The 17,955-nt window shown below is 44.9% G+C and overlaps 1 protein-coding gene and 1 long non-coding RNA gene across 2 annotated transcripts in view; one reads left to right on the forward strand and one right to left on the reverse strand.

Moving 5' to 3' along the window:
• The window catches only part of BAIAP2L1 (BAR/IMD domain containing adaptor protein 2 like 1), a 91,954-nt gene that overhangs the window by 8,521 nt on the left and 65,478 nt on the right, over window positions 1–17,955 (reverse strand). Inside the window, exons 4-12 of the mRNA XM_059155423.1 lie at window positions 14,171–14,232; window positions 13,998–14,069; window positions 12,550–12,687; window positions 11,734–11,886; window positions 9,866–10,033; window positions 6,637–6,784; window positions 4,405–4,612; window positions 3,666–3,743; window positions 2,165–2,345 (exon numbers count right to left, since the gene is read on the reverse strand). Of these exons, the coding sequence (XP_059011406.1) occupies window positions 2,165–2,345; window positions 3,666–3,743; window positions 4,405–4,612; window positions 6,637–6,784; window positions 9,866–10,033; window positions 11,734–11,886; window positions 12,550–12,687; window positions 13,998–14,069; window positions 14,171–14,232 (1,208 nt within the window). The remainder of the gene's footprint in view (window positions 1–2,164; window positions 2,346–3,665; window positions 3,744–4,404; window positions 4,613–6,636; window positions 6,785–9,865; window positions 10,034–11,733; window positions 11,887–12,549; window positions 12,688–13,997; window positions 14,070–14,170; window positions 14,233–17,955) is intronic.
• On the forward strand, window positions 280–6,644 carry LOC131819972 (uncharacterized). The gene is made up of 2 exons (XR_009349429.1): window positions 280–1,036; window positions 1,892–6,644. It is a non-coding gene; the product is annotated as an uncharacterized LOC131819972 (long non-coding RNA).

Here is a 17,955-nt window from a genome sequence, read left to right on the forward strand (position 1 = left end):
CCCCCCCGTCCCAGCAAAAGGAATTTTTGCCTTTTAAAAATGTCTTAAGGGGCGCCTGGGTGGCTCAGTGGGTTAAGCCGCTGCCTTTGGCTCAGGTCATGATCTCGGGGTCCTGGGATCGAGTCCCGCATGGGGCTCTCTGCTCAGCAGGGAGCCTGCTTCCCACTCTCTCTCTCTGCCTGCCTCTCCATCTACTTGTGATTTCTCTCTGTCAAATAAATAAATAAAATCTTTAAAAAAAAAAAAAAAAAAAATGTCTTAAGATCAGTTCCAAAGAGTCTGAATATCGTTTTAAAATGTTCTAGGACATTTGATATCTTTGTCCATCCAAGCAATTTCTCTTCCATGATAACAGAATGGAAAAGCTCCATTTTCAACAGCTGTGTGTTATTCTTTTGAAAATAATTGTTACGTATCTGGAATAACTTGGAACGATAAAGGAACAAACAATGTATCATATAGTGTGCTTATCTGAGAAGCCAAAGAGGTTGAGAGATCACAGAGGGAGAGGAAGAGGGAGGAGCAGATTCTCTGTAGAGTGCAGAGCCCTACACGGGGCTCGATCCCAGGACCCCGGGATCAGGACCTGAGCTGAAGGCTGACACCTGACTTACTGAGTCACCCAGGCACCCTGAGCCAAAGACATTTTTGAGTGAGACAGAGAAACCTTGCATTTCCCGGGTCAGAACGCACCACTGCAGTTTATGATGAGGCAGGCATATTCCAAAACACCTGAAGGCTCACAACGAATTGCAAGGCATATTTTACGAGTTCCCATTCCCTGTGTGTTTCCAGAGACTGCACCCATGCACCGGTCCCAGCTGAACAAAGGCCTCCAGTAGTACTGACGATGGGGCAGAGCTGTGGAGCCATGTATCCCATGAGAAGCAGGGAGATGCCTCTCCCTGCACAACAGAAAGGACCAAACAATGGCCATAAAAGAAAAGAGTAGCTGGTATCAATGCACCAACAAACTGCCTGTGGACTGCCAACAGAACCCACGGTTATTTCTGGGAGGAAGCTGCCAAAAGCACAGGTGAGGCAGGCTCCGGGGCGGCCGCCGTGCAGCCCCGGGCACCGTGTGTGCTCTCTCACCCTCCGGGTCACTGGCCTCTCCATCCTTCCCCTCCTGACAGCACAATCTATCCTGGGAAAAAAATGAGAACACGGACCCCCCCGTTCTCAATTCTCCGTCGTCTCGGAATCTGGGAGCGGGCCAATATGTGCCCTCCTCTGCTCCTTGCGTCAGGGAATCTCCCCCTTTGGCCCCTACATGATGGACTCCTCGCCATTCAGGTCTCAGTTCCAATGTCCCCTCCTCAGGGGTGCAGACACAGTCGTGGGCTGCCCGGATCAACAAGGAAACGCGGGGAGCGCTGCCCTGGGCCGTGCGGGCCCTGTGGGACGTCACCCGGCTAACACTCTCTTGCCTGGGATGCCAGCGACCAAGGCCTGTCTCTCCTCACGGTCCAGCTCCACGCCACCCCCCCCAAATGCTGCTCCCCTTCATAAGCGCCTGCACGCACACCGGTGCCATCCCTGTGAGCTGTCACCCCAACCCGCTGTCCTCTCACCTCGTTTTAATTCTCTGCCCAGCTTCCATCTCCGGTAACTGTTATTTCTCCTTGTCTGCTTCCCGCCACTAGACAGTAAGTTCCCAAAGAGCCCCAAACGGGTCCTGTATATCTCTATACCTTGAAAGCCAACACCAGGGACCTGTGCTCAGCAGACCAGGTGCCACAGGAATGAAGGGACTCTGGGAGCCCTCGGCCCCTACGGTCTTTCTTACGCGGTTATTTAGGGTTACAGAGAGTGTACCTGGTACAAAGTAAGCACTTTCTGAAGACAGCAAAGATAAAGTTACCACTTTTAACCTAAACTCTTCCTTCAGGAAATAGTATGAAAATTGAAGAAAATACAGAAAAAGCGGTGAGGAGACTGACAGACTGCCGCTGGGACCAAAGGCGCGGAGGGAACAGCTGCTACCATCGGAGGAGCTACATTTACAGATAAAATACAAACACCAGGACTGAAGTCCAGAAGCTGAGCGGCCGCGAGAGGGTGGGAGTGAAGAGACGGGGACAGTGCCGCCCCCCCCCCCCCAGGGACACCACCGCCGTTCACGGTCGGGGTACACGGCATGTTACCCCGCAGCTTCACTCACAGGAGATGTGGCTTCTGGCTTGGACACCGGTGCTTTAAAGGTAGAGATACTTGTGGAACCATCTGCTCTCTTATCTGCAGCCGCTCCCAAGGACAAACATTCGAGGTAATCCGGTGGGGGGATGACGACGCGGCTCTTCTCAGACAGGTTCACGGTGCTGATGCTTCTCACCGGGGCCGGGCTACCGACCGACGAGCAGAGAATACAAGTTACAGAAGATCCTGCCACCTGAATCTCAAACACCCTAGATATCCCAGGGCCAGAACTACAGTAGATGAACCATCAAACAGGGCGTGAGACAGGGGAGGACGAGGCCTGCGTGTCGCACACAGTTTGCTACATGAAAAATTCCGTGAAGTTTTTACTGGTTTATAAATGTACGCTCGAAAAAACTGAATTAAGAACTGGCTCTTGATTAGTTTAAGATCAGTAAGAAAATGAAGACTATAGCAAAAGTCTTAGCAAAACATTGAGCATTTCAGATTTGAAAAACAAAACAAAAGCCCCCCCCCAAAAACCCTCAGCATTTTAACATCATGAATACAAAATGCAGTTTTCACTCCGTGGCCTGGTGGCAGGTGGGCTGTTCTGCCATGGATGAGGACACACAGATGACACACAGCAGGACTTGGAGGGGGCATCCAGTGTGGTGCTCAAAGGTCTGCAGGGACAGCTGGCTGGGTTAGAGGGTTTCTTTGAGATGGGAAACACTGAGGACGGGGCAGTTCAGGGTAAAGATGAGAAGTGCAGTGTGGAAGTGTCATCTCTTTCTTTCCTTCTTGTGGCAGGAAGGGTAGAGGGGGGAGGGGGAGGGGGAGAGAGAGTGTGAGAAAGAGAGAGAGAGACCCCTAAGCAGACGCCATGCCCTGCAGGGAGCCCGACTTGGGACTGGATCTCATGACCCTGAGATCGTGACCTCAGCTGAAATCAAGAACTAGACCCTTAACCGACTGAGCCACCCAGGTGCCCTGGATGTGTCACTTCTGAGGACCCACAGGGGAACCAACTACAGCAGCTGACACACATACAAATATTCAGAGCTAGGCGTGGAAAAGACCTTCCTGGGTTCCAGCCTTGGCTCCACCTTTCTGTGCCTCAGTGTCCTCAATTTTAAAGTGGGGACCTACCTCATAAGGTTGTTTTAAGAATTAAACAAGCTAATCAGTGTAAGGCAATTTGGCACTTCCTAAGCAGTAATGGCGATGACGCTCACCTTGGATTTAGTGAGTTGGTGGGGGGTGGGGGGTGGGGAGGCAGTGGGTGCTTCCAGAGGGCTAACAGGAGGGTGAGGAGCAGAGTCTGGGAGCATGTCCCCACAGCAGAAACCACCAAGGGAAGAGCTGTGTGGGGTAACAGTCCTCCTTTTGTACTCTCCTACACGACTGGAGGTCTCCCTGTGGGGCTACTACACAGTCTAGATAGAATTCTGATATGCCCAGAAACACGAGATCAAAGGTGAGTTTTTTGTCACTGGGAAACAGGAGCCACAGTCAGGTCCTACCTTGGTGTGGGCACGCTCAGGGCCTCCTCTGCATCTTCTTCCAGCAACTTTGTGTAGGATGCTGGGAACCAGCCCCTCCTACAGGTGAGGAAGTAGGAAAAAAAGGCCTGATTGTGGGGTCAGCAGCTGACAAGTGAAGGATAAGCAGGGTACAGAACAGCTCAGACATAGCTCAGGGGCAGACCAGTCCATTTTCACCACATCACACAATGTGCATTTTATATACAGCATTAGTTTCATTTGGATTACTTTTTTTGGCCTTTTTCCACATTTATTTAATAGCTGAATAAGCTACCCAGAAAACCAATTTAACCAGCTTATAGTAAGGCCTATGCACATACTCATGGCTGAAATGACGATGCTGGCATTTAAACTATTTATGAGCTAAATCTTAACAAAATCCACCTGATGTGCAGATTATCCTTGAGAAATCCGAAGTTTTGTTTTTTTTTTTAAACAAGAATTATTTAAACTACTTTCAGAGTTGACTTCATATGACCTGTTCAAGTATCAAATTCATCTATATATGCACAGACACACAAACACATATAGAAAATAGCCTGGGCCAGAGTAACTGCAATGAAGTAAACCAGAAGCATAACTAAACCATGAACTTAACTTTGGTAAAAATGCTCCTGTGACCACAAAGACAAGTTGCCACTGAAAGGAGGTATGACAGCTCTCTGAAGCCCTGGGCAGCCCTGACCACCGTGGGGACAGCATCTGTCCTGAGACTTACACTTTGGTGGTGTCGTGCTCTCCATAAAGCCAGCCGTCCTTCTCCTCTGGGACAAGCAGCGTGAGGATGTCTCCCTGGGCGAAGCTGAGCAGGGTCTGGTTGGAGCCGGCGGTGTGCGGAAAAATGGTTTTTACTTTCTGCTTCTTCATCATGTTCAGTCCAGTTGCAACAGAAACTGATCGCTGTAAACTGGGATCATCTGAAGAATCTGGTGAAAATGCACACAGCAGTGGTCACCTTTCAAGGACTGATAACAAGTTCCAACAAACCAACCCCAGAAAAGCCACCCACTCTCGCCTGCCAGCACTCCTGCTGCTGCTCCGCGTGTGCTGTATTTCCACACCTTGAACTCTGCCTGGATGGACAGGGACCACAAGGAACTGAGGCAGAACCACAGCCTGAGGTCTCCCACCGAGGAGGACCCTTGGGGCTAAATGCTCTTTTCCAGGTGGAGAGGACTCAGTGCGTGCCAAGCCTCACCTGCACTCTGATTTAATCAGAGGCAAAATGACGCATCGCTAGAGGGTCTGATGCTTTCCTCGCCCTACTCTCTCCCAACACGAACCCCAAGGCAGCGTAGGGCATCAATGCAAATCCCACTAAGAACAAGAGGAGACTGGAGATGCAGATGTTCTCGCTGTGCAACTGCTCAACATCTCACCTGCAAATGCAGCAGGGACCAGCACGTTTATGGAACCCTCCCTAAGTGCCAGGCCACGCTCTCAATGCTTCACGGCTTCTGAAGGAAGGCGTGGCTATCGGTCACCGTCCGCAGTGACTCACCGGGATCCCAGCTAGCAGGCCAGCATGGGGTGTGGGTGGCCTGACTCCACAGTCACTGCACCATGTGAAGAGTGCCTTGCTGTACCTTTGGGTCTCAGTTCCGGCACCAGCTGATACTGACCACTCCAAAGAAACAGAATTGCTCTCCTGAAACTCTTCTCTCTGATTTCACTCAGCAGCTGCAAATGCTGCAGTCTTTGTGCTCTCTCTAGCACGTGGCTCCATCTGGTTTGATCGCCATGACTTTCATGCCTTAGGGTCCCGTGAGATACCCCACACGGAGAGGGGTCTCTGGGTGCCAGACTCTGTCTACACAGAGCGGAGCCTAAGCAAAGCTCTGAAATCTCTGCAAACAGTAACTTATCCTGATTTATTGAAAAAGCATCAACAGAGTTAAGAAACTTAAGCAGTCAGAACTTAAGTGTGCAGAAAGCACGAAGTTCTCTGTTAGACATGATAAAAAATACTAAGCTTAGTGGTAAGATGAATAACCATAATTTTGTCACGTGAACTTTTATAGTTTGTTTTATTGAAAAAGAAATTTCATTACAACTGCCAACAAATATGGCACATGATATGAGGTTCTTTGCACATTATATCCCATTTTAAAATTAACACCTTTCCATAGTAAGTTTCCTTCCTATAAACATCAGTCAGTACATGGAATTAGAATTTGTCAAAGAAATGTGTCCTTATAAAATGTCTTATGGTTTTATAATAAACTCAGACCTTTATTTACTTTGAAGTATAAGTTTCAATAAGGCAGAGGTGCCTGGGTGGCTTAGTTGGTTAACCTTCTGCCTTTAGCTCAGGTCATGATCCTGGGGTCCTGGGATTGAGCCCCGATCAGGCTCCCTCTCCCTCTGCCCCTCCTCCCTGCTCGTGCCCTCTCAAATAAACAAAATCTTCAAGAAAAAAAAAAAATTGGGGGGGGGGGGCTGGGTAGCTCAGATCATGATCTCAGGGTCCTGGGATCGAGTCCCACATCGGGCTCTCTGCTCAGCAGGGGGCCTGCTTCCCCCACCTACCCCTCTCTGCCTGCTTCTCTGCCTACTTGTGATCTCTGTCTGTCAAATAAATAAATAAAATCTTAAAAAAAATTTTTTTTTTCAACAAGGCAATGTTAAATGTGTGCTACCACATATGTTTATTTACCTCTACCTCAGGGTAACACTTATCCAAAATATTAAAAAATTTAAAAAGGTGCTTTATTTATTTTTACCAAGCTGATTTTATAGACTTTATTTGGGACAGGGGGATGCAAACAGAGGGAGGGGCAGAGGGAAAGAATCTCAAGCCAACTTCCCACTGAGCCCAGAGAATGACTGGGGGCTCAATCCCACGACCCCAAGATCACGACCCAAAACCAAGAGTCAGATGCCCAACTGCGTGCGCTACTCAGGCACCCCTAAAAAGGTATTTTAAAAGAAATCAAAATAAATATCTTACCTGTTGAATTCTTTATCTTTTCTGAATTCTGTCCAACTGTTGCTGGGTTATTAAACATATCGATCAAAGGACTAGTATATGCTCTGGCTGAAGGAGCTGGGGGCACTTTTGGCGAATATTTCGAAAGAGTGTCATAATCTTTCCCAACCTGTGAAAAATTCCTCATTAGTTTAATATTAGTGTTAACACAGCGACGGAATTATAGAGATTCCCAGGACTATTTTAACATGCTTTAAATTCTACTTTCTTCCCAAAGTTCTCTGGGTTGGATGGCAATGCCCCATTCTGAATTATTATTTCAAGCATATCACATTCTTTTTTTCATTTTTGCCTTCTTTTTTTTAAAGGCAATTACTCCCCCTTTCCCCGATTTCCTACCACCTCCTAGCAATCACTAATTTACTTTCTGTCTCTATGGATTTTAGGTTTCCCTCTTAGGTACTTCTTAGCTATAGCATTCTACATCTATTTATTTATTTATTTTTTAAAAAGATTTTATTTATTTACTTGAGAGAGAGACAGTGAGAGAGAGCATGAACGAGGAGAAGGTCAGAGAGAGAAGCAGACTCCCCATGGAGCTGGGAGCCCGATACGGGACTCGATCCCGGGATTCCAGGATCATGACCTGAGCCGAAGGCAGTCGTCCAACCAACTGAGCCACCCAGGCGTCCCTCTACATTTATCTTTTAAAGAAGATTTTATTTATTTATTTGAGAAAGAGAGATTGAGAGAATGAGTGGGAGGAGGAGCAGAGAGATAAGCAGACTCCTTGTCAAGTAGCACCCTAGATCCTGTGATCATGACCTGAGCTGATGGCAGATACTTAACCAACTGAGCCACCAGGTGTCCTAGGATTCTATGCTTAAAATAACTTTTCCAAGGAATTTTGAGTGCATTGCTCCATTCATTTCTAACATCTTGTTTTGATAAAAAGAAATCTGGTACCAGTGGCATTCTCTTTTCTAAGTTATCTATTTTTCCCCCTCTCTGGAAGTTTTTAGAAATTTCTCTCTATCCCCTTTGGCAACTTGACCACAATCTCTCAAGGTTTAGTTTTTTCCCATTTGTCCAGGCTCACTGTGGCTGCTGTGTTAAAGACTAGGCAGAGTCAACTACAGTATTCTCTGCAGGGACCACAGTCAGGGCAGTGGAGGGGTGAGAAGTGGCTGGACTTGGATATGCTGGGAAGGTGGAAATAAGGGGACGTGCCCAGGGGTTGGCTGTGGGGTGGGGGGAGGAGGCAGAGAGGGGGGGAGAGGGAGAGAGTCCACATTTGTGCCCAAGCTATGGAAGGATGGAGCTGCCATCTTCTGGATGGGGAAGACCAGAGGAGACTGTTTAGAGTAAGAAAATCAGTCATCTGCTTTTAGTCATCTGCTTTTTTTTTTTTTTTTTTTTTTTTTTTTAAATTTTATTTATTTATTTATTTGACAGAGAGAGATTACAAGTAGGCAGAGAGGCAGGCAGAGAGAGAGAGGAGGAAGCAGGCTCCCTGCTGAGCAGAGAGCCCGATGCGGGACTCGATCCCAGGACCCTGAGATCATGACCTGAGCCGAAGGCAGCGGCTTAACCCACTGAGCTACCCAGGCGCCCTAGTCATCTGCTTTTTAAGTTGAGTTTGAGATCCCCATTAGACATCTGGAGATGATTGTGAGAAGGCAACTGGGTATCTCCAGTCTGTCTAATGTTATGTTTACATCCTCTCTCCGTTTTTGTTCTGTGTTTTGGGAGAGCTCTTTGGATTAATTTCCCAAGCAGTTCCATTCCATTAATGAGCCCGTCCATTGGTGTGGAGGTTTTCTTGTTTATGTTCTTTGTTGGGGTGGGGGGAGAAAAATTTTAAAAAGCTATTTTAGAAAAATTTCAAGCATGTATAAAGGAGAAAGAACAGCACAATAAATCTCCCTGTACCCAACACCCAGCTCCAACAATTAAGAATTCATGGCCAATATTGTTTCGTATATGCTACACCCATCTTCCCTTGTGCCTGGAATATGCTGGAGCAAATCCCAGACATTTCAATTGTGAATAATAATGCATTTTTAACTTAGCTGATTCTCCTCTGGGGACATAGTATCTTTTCATTTCTTTAAGATTTCTCCTCTGCCCTACTGCCTCTGTTGCCTCCAATATTGGTTATTCCCGTTTCTTCTTTCAGTGTGTCTTTTCATGATATTGGTTTTCCTCACTTGTTCAGGGATTCCTGATGATCCGTCCATCTCTGTATTGCGCAGCATTGCCTATTCTTTTGCCTATTTATCTTAGTCTGTGCATCGCCTACTTTCGTTATCGCAGACTACCCGCAGTGAGGTGGGTGGGGACAGAGAAGACACAGCCAGGAAGGTGCCCGGCCTCTTCTGCAGAAACACAGTTTCAGCCAGTGGACAAAAGCCCCTGTTGCCTACTGGTTGGGACAGGAGGAAGAAACGGACCAGCTTAGAGGATGTGAATCGTCTAGAACCCACCACATACAGGAACACGACATACCATTCTCCGCCCTCTCCGCTCTGAGCTCACTGCTCTGCCCTCTGCTGCAGTCTTGCCCTGCAGGTGCTCAGGGCTGAGATTTTCTTTTCTCTTGATTCTCCACACACGGATCTTGCCTTTCTCTCTTTGATACTCCTTCAGTGTTTCTGGCCCACTGACAGCCCCTTCTCTTATTCCCCATGCGGTTATGGATCTATTCTGTAGGTTGTCAACTAGCCTTTAGCATCTGTGCTTTCATTTCAGAGGTTAGGGTGGACCCATGTGTATAAACTATGCACAGGATCCAAATTTCCATGTCTGCAAAAAGTAATAAAGCCAAGGTGCAAGGAGCGGCAAACTACAATGTTTGATTTCATTACCTTGCATACTTTGGTGGCTACTTTTTTCTGAAGTGCCTTATGTTGTGATGAATGGCACCAGACTTTTGCTAATTATTTTCTAAGACACCTATGCCTCCTTCACTGGAGATAAACTTATGAAGTTAGAATCCTTACAATTAAAAGCAGTAACAATAACATCTCCAAAACAAGGATAATAGAGTTGGACACAGCACGACGCAGTGCTGAGCACTGCACAGCTAATGTCAAATCTGAAGGTAAGGGGATCGGAGTGAGACAAGGGAGGCCCTGGAAGAGGGAAGGCCTGTGATGCCACCACTGAAGGCCTTCATCCTTCGTGCACATTTGGCCCTAGTCCTATCAGTAAACACATAACTGAAATCTCGGAGAGAACCCATCCCTACCATGCTGCTTCTCTCGATCATCGGCGAGGGCTGGGGCGTCCCGGACACAGGGGTCGAGCTTGGGGTCCTTATTTCCTCGATCATATTCATGATCTTCTCAGGCACTTTGGTAGCGTCACCACAGGTTTCCTGCCACCGGGGCAGCTTGGAATTGAGTAATTCTGCAGACTATGAATCAGAGGGAAACATAACAAAACACAAATGTGTACTGTTCAAGGAGCTGAGAAAAGTCACGTCAAATATTAGTGATTATGTTTTACGGGCTTGCCACCAGAAGTGTCAAGAGCTCTGTGTCAAATTCAGGGAGCACTTAATCATCTATGAGCTTTCGTCCCGTGTTATTTGCTGCGAGAGCTGTGGGCCCCCATTCTACACGAGCTGCCCTCTCCCTTGGAGTGAAGGCAGAGCTGGAGACTGACACAGAATGAGCTCAAACAGGAAAATGGAAGGGTTGAACAATCTTACTAAGCCCCACTGTTTCCCGAGTGGCCCCAGAGCTGCTGATCAGTGTTTTCTTCCTCCCACTCCCAAGAGAGGGCAAAACCCTCACTCCAAACCACCGATGGCCTCGGACTGTAGCCCTGACACGCTGATTGCTTGGGCCTGCTTTGTTCAAAGAGCCACTAAAAGGACTAGGATGCTGGAGCCAGAAAGGGAAGGCACAGAAGTGGATTTCAGAGAGGTGAAGACTCTTCCAGTGGAGAAAAGAAGTGGACTTTGTTGCTAAAAAGCATAACTGGAATCCAAAGTTAAGCATAAGCATCTGCCACCAACTAGAGCTCTCTGCAAATAGGCCAGGTTGCCTTGCGACAGAGTTAGCACCCATCACTGGCAGGGCTAGGCCACAGGAAGAGCTTCAGGGTCACTTAACTTATGACCCTGTCCAGCAGGACACCCTCACCATGGAAACGGACACTGGTGAAATGAGTACAAAGTGACTGTCCAATACCGCAATTCTTTCCTTTCCTGTAACAATGTTAGATCTTAGGGCTTTAGATTTGGTAGATGAATGGTCCTTAAAGTTGCAAAACGTTATGGAATGTGTAACAGATGACCGATGGGTACACACAAGGCCAAGTTTTTTTCCCCTGAAAAAGAGGAAGCTGCCTTATTTTCAAGCTCTTAGGAAGCTTCTACCATGGAGTACTCCCTAAATTATTATAAATAACAATGAATATTTGACTCCACTCAATGCTAGTTTTAGATGCCAATAAAATTTATAATAAAAAAAAAGGAAAGGAAAGTAACATATATCTTGTAATGATTCCTGGGGGTAAAACCTCACAACCATGTGTGCTGGAAGGAGGGCAGTAAAGCCAGTTCCACAGGTGATGAGATCACGAGGAAACACCTTGAAGAGGAATGAAAAAGGAACCACAACTGTCTTGATGCTGTTAGTGGGTCTGCAGCTGAGACAGAACTTCCAGGGACACCTCTGTGCATGGACTCCCAAGGCAAACACTCAAAACTACCCAGGTGGGGTGGGCCTGGGGCCCCTGGGACTCATCCCATGGCTCTGGTGAAGACACTGAGCTGAGGATGCATTCGAAAGAGTCTGAGAAAAGCTGACTCGTAGGTGAGAAAAGAAAAAAAGTACTAACTCTTGATTATTAAGCATTATTTTATGAAAGATTCTAAATACGTACTACTAAATTAATCTTATAAGCAATATTTAATCATTTCATCCACATTTCTGAAAGTTTACATATCCACATGGGCCAAGAGGTATTTTTTTGGCATATCTTCTCATCGGCAAACTAGGCCCACTGCTTTACATTGAGACACGTGGAAAGTGAAGCATTCCAAGGGCGTTTGAATATGAAATTAAATTATTAATAATGCAACAAAACTTGCTGTCACAAACCCACCTGTAAATGATAATAATGTAAGTGGTTTGCAAAGCTACAGTGTTTGTCTACCAGAAAGCAGAAGCGCCTTTTCTCTTCAAGTAGAGCTTCTTTGCAACCATCTGCAATAAATTTCTGGATTTCACTCTGGCGAGACGTAACGGTTTCTACATACTAGGAAAATAAATAATAATTATACAAGTATGTCATGAGGAATCAAATAGCTGAACAGCCAGACATTTATCTTGTGCCATCTTTATACTTAGTTTATTTTGAAATGGAGTAAACACTAAATGCAGATAAACATGAGATAAAATAACAAAGTTGTAACCTGAGCTGAGCAGGTATCACCATTCTCATTAAGATCCCTGACTCGTGTGTGGAAGGACGTTGCCAAAGGCCTTACATTCTGCGCTGGGCAATCTGCACAAAATATTACTTCATACTTCAGGGATAAGATTATGTTCTATTGGAAAATCAAGGGCTTTGAAACCAGAAAGTTCAAATTTAAACCCTAGTTCTAAGTAACAACTTGGCCTAAGCCCCATTTTCTTCATCTGTAACATGGGGAGAGTAATGCTAATCACGGCACATCTCTTACCAACACCTCCCCCCACCAACCCCAAATCAGGAGAAAATGCCAATGTTTTTAGGAGGCTAATTATTAACCCTGGAAAACTCTGTAGCCTTCAGCTCAAACCAAGTAAAATATGCTCGTTTTTAACTTCAATAGCAGCACAGCCGTGAGTGGATGAAATATAAGCCGACTGAGCTAAGCAAGCATCCCTGTAAATTGTACAAATTGTCAACAAAATCAAATAGTGCTTTAGAGTTCACCTCAATTTCTTTGTGTTCGTATTTGAGCGCGTTTCGTCCTCCTTGACTTTTCCTTCTGAGCTTCTTCAACTCTGCTTGAGATTTCTCCAGAGAGTCTAATTTATTCCTGTGTTCCGTTTGGTATCTTTTGAGAGTTGCCTGTAAGTTAAAGTTGTGCTGATTTGAGTGCGGCACCACCCCAGCTGCTGGGCAGGTACAGCGGCTGACATTTCCACTGGGCGTCGCCCTGCACACCCTCACCTCATACCGCTCCCTCCCTTCAGCATGTAGCTTTGTCTGACCTGAGTCCCCTGTTCATACAAGGGACGAATGACCCCAAGGGAGCGCTTAGAAGAAAAGAACGTCTTTTCTTTTATTCCTTGTTTTCTCACATTTTTTAGGAAACAACGTTACGTGCTTTGGTGAATTAAAAAACAATATTAAGTCACATGCTTCTGTTTTATGATTTACAATTTTAAAAAACAGAATGAACAAGTGCAAGCACTTCAGATTATTGTGGGTGCTGTGTAGCAAGGTGTTTCTGGAGCTTCACAGACCTGGGTTAGAATTCTGGTGAAATCCTTCACTTCCTGTGTGATCTCAGCAACTACTTATTTCTCTAAGTTCATGTTTTCCCTTTAATCTGTACAGTGAGGATAAGAATGGCTACATTATGGTATGTACATGTAGGGATAAAAATCTGATAATGTATGGAAAATGCTTGCCATTACATCCCCCTCAGCCGCTGTCGACTGTCCTGCCACCTTCCTCCAGAGTACACAAAGCACAGGCACACGGGGCAGTGGGGTGACTACGCCGCTTACTGCTACACGGGGGTCTTGGTGAGAAGGGCACTCTGAATGGCAAAGAAAGCAGCTATTCAATAGCAGGTAAGAGAGATGGAAAGAGCCATGTGACAGGGCTGGAGGGTCAGGCAGAAGGAGAAAACAGCTGGAGTCATCAATACCTGGTGACAGGCAAGGGACCCCACACAGGAGCAGTCTCTGCTGAATGGACCTGGGAGCTCCGGGGAGCCCTATGTGGTGTTCTCCCACCCACATCCCACATCCTGAAGTGCTGGTTTGTGAAAGCAACAGCTGCAGCTACACTAATACAGATGCAGATGTTGTCACTATACCTGTGTTCTTTGAAAACAATGCTTTCTAGAAGCAGGAGGATTCCTTGCAATATTTTCCTCTCTGCTTTTTTTTTCCCCCTCTCTGCTTTTTAATAAAGATCCCAAGTGTTAAAGCAAAGAGGGCACCCAGCTCCAAGGGGCCTTGTCAGTTTCATGCCTTCTGTGTATATACTCAACACTAAGCTCTGTCCATGTTTTCTGCTGCTGAATAAACAGTGAGAGAAAGTTCTCCTCCGGCTCAGAGATCACGTGGCCCAGCCTCCCAGAACGCCAGGCCCCCATGATCCATACCCATCTCCAAACATGGAGGTGGAGAAAACCATGTACTCACATTCATGTATTTTACATCAAGTTCTATCTTCTTCTCCAGCTCATGTATAATTTCTTTATGGAATTTTCTGAACTGTTAACAAAAGCAATTAAAAAGTCACACCAGATTTGAGACATTAAGCAACATAAAATTTAGAAATTAAATATATTTTATTTTATAAGTAGTTTACATACATTTTCATCAAGACTCTCATTGAGTTTCTTGTGGGTACTTGAAATCTCTATGAGAACATGGCCTGTGAAGAAAACCAGATGTTAAGGGGAAAAGTCACTGTGTGGCTTTTGTAAAGATATTAAACAAAGTAAAATAATGGAATGAAGCCATAATCTACTGCTGTCCTCCGGTGCCTGGAAGCATCAGGCCCTGGCATGTCAGAAACACCGACTGCATGACCATGGTTGGGCTGATGCCAGAGGGACCCCAGGACCTAGCAAACTTACTCTACAACACTGTTCATCCAAAGAATGTCAACTTTGTCTTCAAATTCATATCATGCTTTCTATATTTTCTCATTCCCTAAGCTGAATCTATTTATCTGATTTAATTTTTAAATTCTCTTATGCAAGATTATCATGGTCATTATAGTAACTAACTATAGGAACAAATGACTTATTTTTATCTAATCCCCAGAGTAATCTGATTATCTGTCAGGCATAAAAGATAAAGGTTATTTTTTCTCATATTAGTTCTTATATCATTTTGGAAAATATTAATACCATGGGAAAATGCAGCAAGGACAGTGCTCTGCCTCATATCTCCAGAGACTACCTCAATTCTTTGAAACAAGTACAGGCACATGAAGAATATTCCTAATTGAGCTTTACTCCAAAAGGAGCAAGACAACCACTTGATTTCCAAAGTACATCTCTTGCAGTTTGAGGCAATGTGATGCATCTCTGCTCCTAAACTCTGATAAAGGTGAACAAGTGCCTCTCCCTGTTCACTTATCTATAGGAACCAAATGGGTCTGATAACTAAGAACTGGAAAAAATAGTATCATATTGGAACGACCACCAGACCATATGTGTTCAAACAGCATCATTTGGAACAATCACCAGACCATATGCGTAACAAAATGTGTTGGGTAGATCCTCCCACAGTTTGGTAGGAATTCCTTGGGTAAACTGAAATGCTCCAAATGAAGAATTAAAATTAAGACGGTGGTAGATACGGGGGAAGAGAAAGAATACCAATTAGACTGTGACTTCAGCTATCACCTTTACACAAATGATACTATGGTGCTCCGTTTTAGAAAGAGTTAAGACATGTGACTCTCAGGGAGCCTGGGTGGCTCAGTTGTTAAGTGTCTGCCTTAGACTCAGGTCATGATCCCAGGTTCCTGAGATTGAGCCTCATATTGGGCTCCCTGCTCATCAGGAAGCCTGTTTCTCCCTCTCCCACTCCCCCTGCTTGTGTTCCTTATCTCACTATCTATCTCTCTGTCAAATAAATAAATAAAAATCTTAAAAAAAAAAAAAAAAGACACTTGACTCTCAAATGGCCAGTCTCGTCCCCCTACCCCATCTTCAGACTAAGAAATTCAGCCTCTTCCTGAACATGTCCACCTGGATGTCTCATTAGGTACGCTCACATTCAACATGTCTAAAAGTGAATTCACCCCATATTCTCCAATCCCAGCTGTTGGTTGCCAGCTCACAGCCGGTCACATGGGGTTGACACTTCACCCATATGTCACACTCAACAACAAAGACTCATTCCGTTGTGCAGGAGTGTCATCACTTGCGCCAGCCTCTAGGGTGAAATAACGCCCTTTTACTCATCCTGCTTCCTTGAGCAACAAATGTGCCAGCCCTTCCCTGCCTGGGAGAGAATGTATGTGGGAATGGCTTCTGAAGTCTCTGTGAGCCCAATCATCTGTCCCATGAGGGGTGGGGAAAGAGGCTCCCTAGTCTGTCCCCCACCACTTGGACATTCAAACCCACCACTTGGACCTCTTAGGTCTTACCCCTTGAGCTCTTATCATTTCTCTTGACTCCCAGATTGTTCTCTTCCAGACCCTCTTCCTCAGGGATGCCACAGATCCCTCAAAATCAACTGTACCAGGTCATTTCCCCAGTCCCCATGGTGTCCCAGATAAACCAACTCCTCAGCATGAAGCCCACTGTGAACAACGCTGCTTAAAATAACCATAGCATGATGGGGACAGAGACTCTCATTAGGTTATAAGTACATAACTTATAAGTCCCTAAGCAGCCTGAGGTTCTAGGAACCTCTAACAGAACAGCCTGCTGGATAAACCCGAGAGTGAGGGCAGACACATCCCCAGCACTCACCCCTACCACACCAAGGTATTAAGATACCTGCTCTCCATCCTGAATGACACCGACTTCATTTCTCCCATAATTAAGTTCTCCTAAAGCTCAACATTAAACAAATCAGAGTTCTTCATAAAGGAAGCCTTCACATGACCAAGAATATAATTATATTAATACGTCATTTTATCATTTAGTGATTTCAGATACTGAAATAGTATGAGTTACTTTCACATCCATTTTAAACCCTATAAATAACTCCTGGCTGGAGATGAACAACAACAGCAACAAAATCCCCACTTCAATTACTTGAAAAGTAAGCACTCCATTCTTGGCAAGTCAGATCTACTTCTTAAAAAAAGGTTTAAAAATAACTGTGCTTAAATCACAGTGATTCGGGCTACATTCAAGTCACTCATTTTTCTTCCCAAACCATCATGAACTTTATCACTACAACCTTGTATCATGTGGATCTCTGGGAAGCATGTTGCCAAAACAAAAGCATGTGCTAGTGCAGTTCTCCTCTCTCTGGTGAAAGGCAGCACTGCCGAACCTGGTGCTCAGGCCCTGAGGCCACTCCCGCCCAGGGCGGTTTTCTCCCTTCAGGCAGCTCAGTGGAAAGGCTCACTGAAACAGCCCATTCACTCTGTGGGCAGGAAGGGAACACCTGACCTTATTCTTGTTATTCCTGTCCCTCAGTTCGTGGAATTTAAATGCTGACTTTATGGCAGCAGCAGTCCTTGGTCAAAAGAAGGATTAGAAAACATCTTTACTGTGATTATGGGAGCTGCCAAAAGTGTATCTTGAAACAGAAAATGAAAACAGCCTTTATGTTCACTCTACAGAAGTTTATTCTTAAATACAGCAAGTGTTACTTTATGTCTAAAATGTGGCATCACACACGTTTATTTACTCCTAGCCCTGTAACCTAATTTTTCATAAATTACATTTGAGAAGAAAAAAATTTTTTTCAAGGAGAGGGTGGAGCACAGCCCAGATTCTAATGGAGCAGAACTAAATACACACCCAAACAGGAACCAATGTGCTGGTCTCGAATCATAGCACTGTATGTACTGGATCAACCATTTCCTTTTTCCCTTTTAGGTTCTGAGTAAACATTCTGGGAAGAAACACGTAGTAAGTACAGTAATATGACTCAGTCTGAGTAAATTACATATTCTCAAATGGCAATATTAAAGTAATTTAAATATATACATATTTCAAAATCATGAACTTGACATTGCTAAAAGTCAATGTCTACCATCAGTTTTTCCCTAAAATTCATACAAATAGCTGACAGTGATATCACTCCAATTTTAGGAGCTATGAACAAACATGTCCAAAAATTTGGACAATACTATATAAAGATATGAATTTAGTCAATAAACAGAATGGACTTTTAAACAGTTAAATAAAATTAGAGAGTATTACTGATAAGAACACATAGAAAGTTTTCATTTGAAGTATAGATTAGTCATTGGACTATTAATATACTTTCTACTAGATAATTCTTCATCAATTCATGGTATAAATTTAGAGAAGCCAAATGGAGAGTAATCAAGGACATGAGCAGCACAGAACAGGAGCTAACTGTGCAGGCACACATATTTCCATTTATATTCAGTCATGGATAATCAGAATACTGTATTTCCAGAAAGCACAGAGCATTGACTGAGTTACACACT

This window comes from Mustela lutreola, chromosome 17, assembly GCF_030435805.1.
Source record: "Mustela lutreola isolate mMusLut2 chromosome 17, mMusLut2.pri, whole genome shotgun sequence".
Taxonomy (NCBI): Eukaryota; Metazoa; Chordata; class Mammalia; order Carnivora; family Mustelidae; genus Mustela; species Mustela lutreola.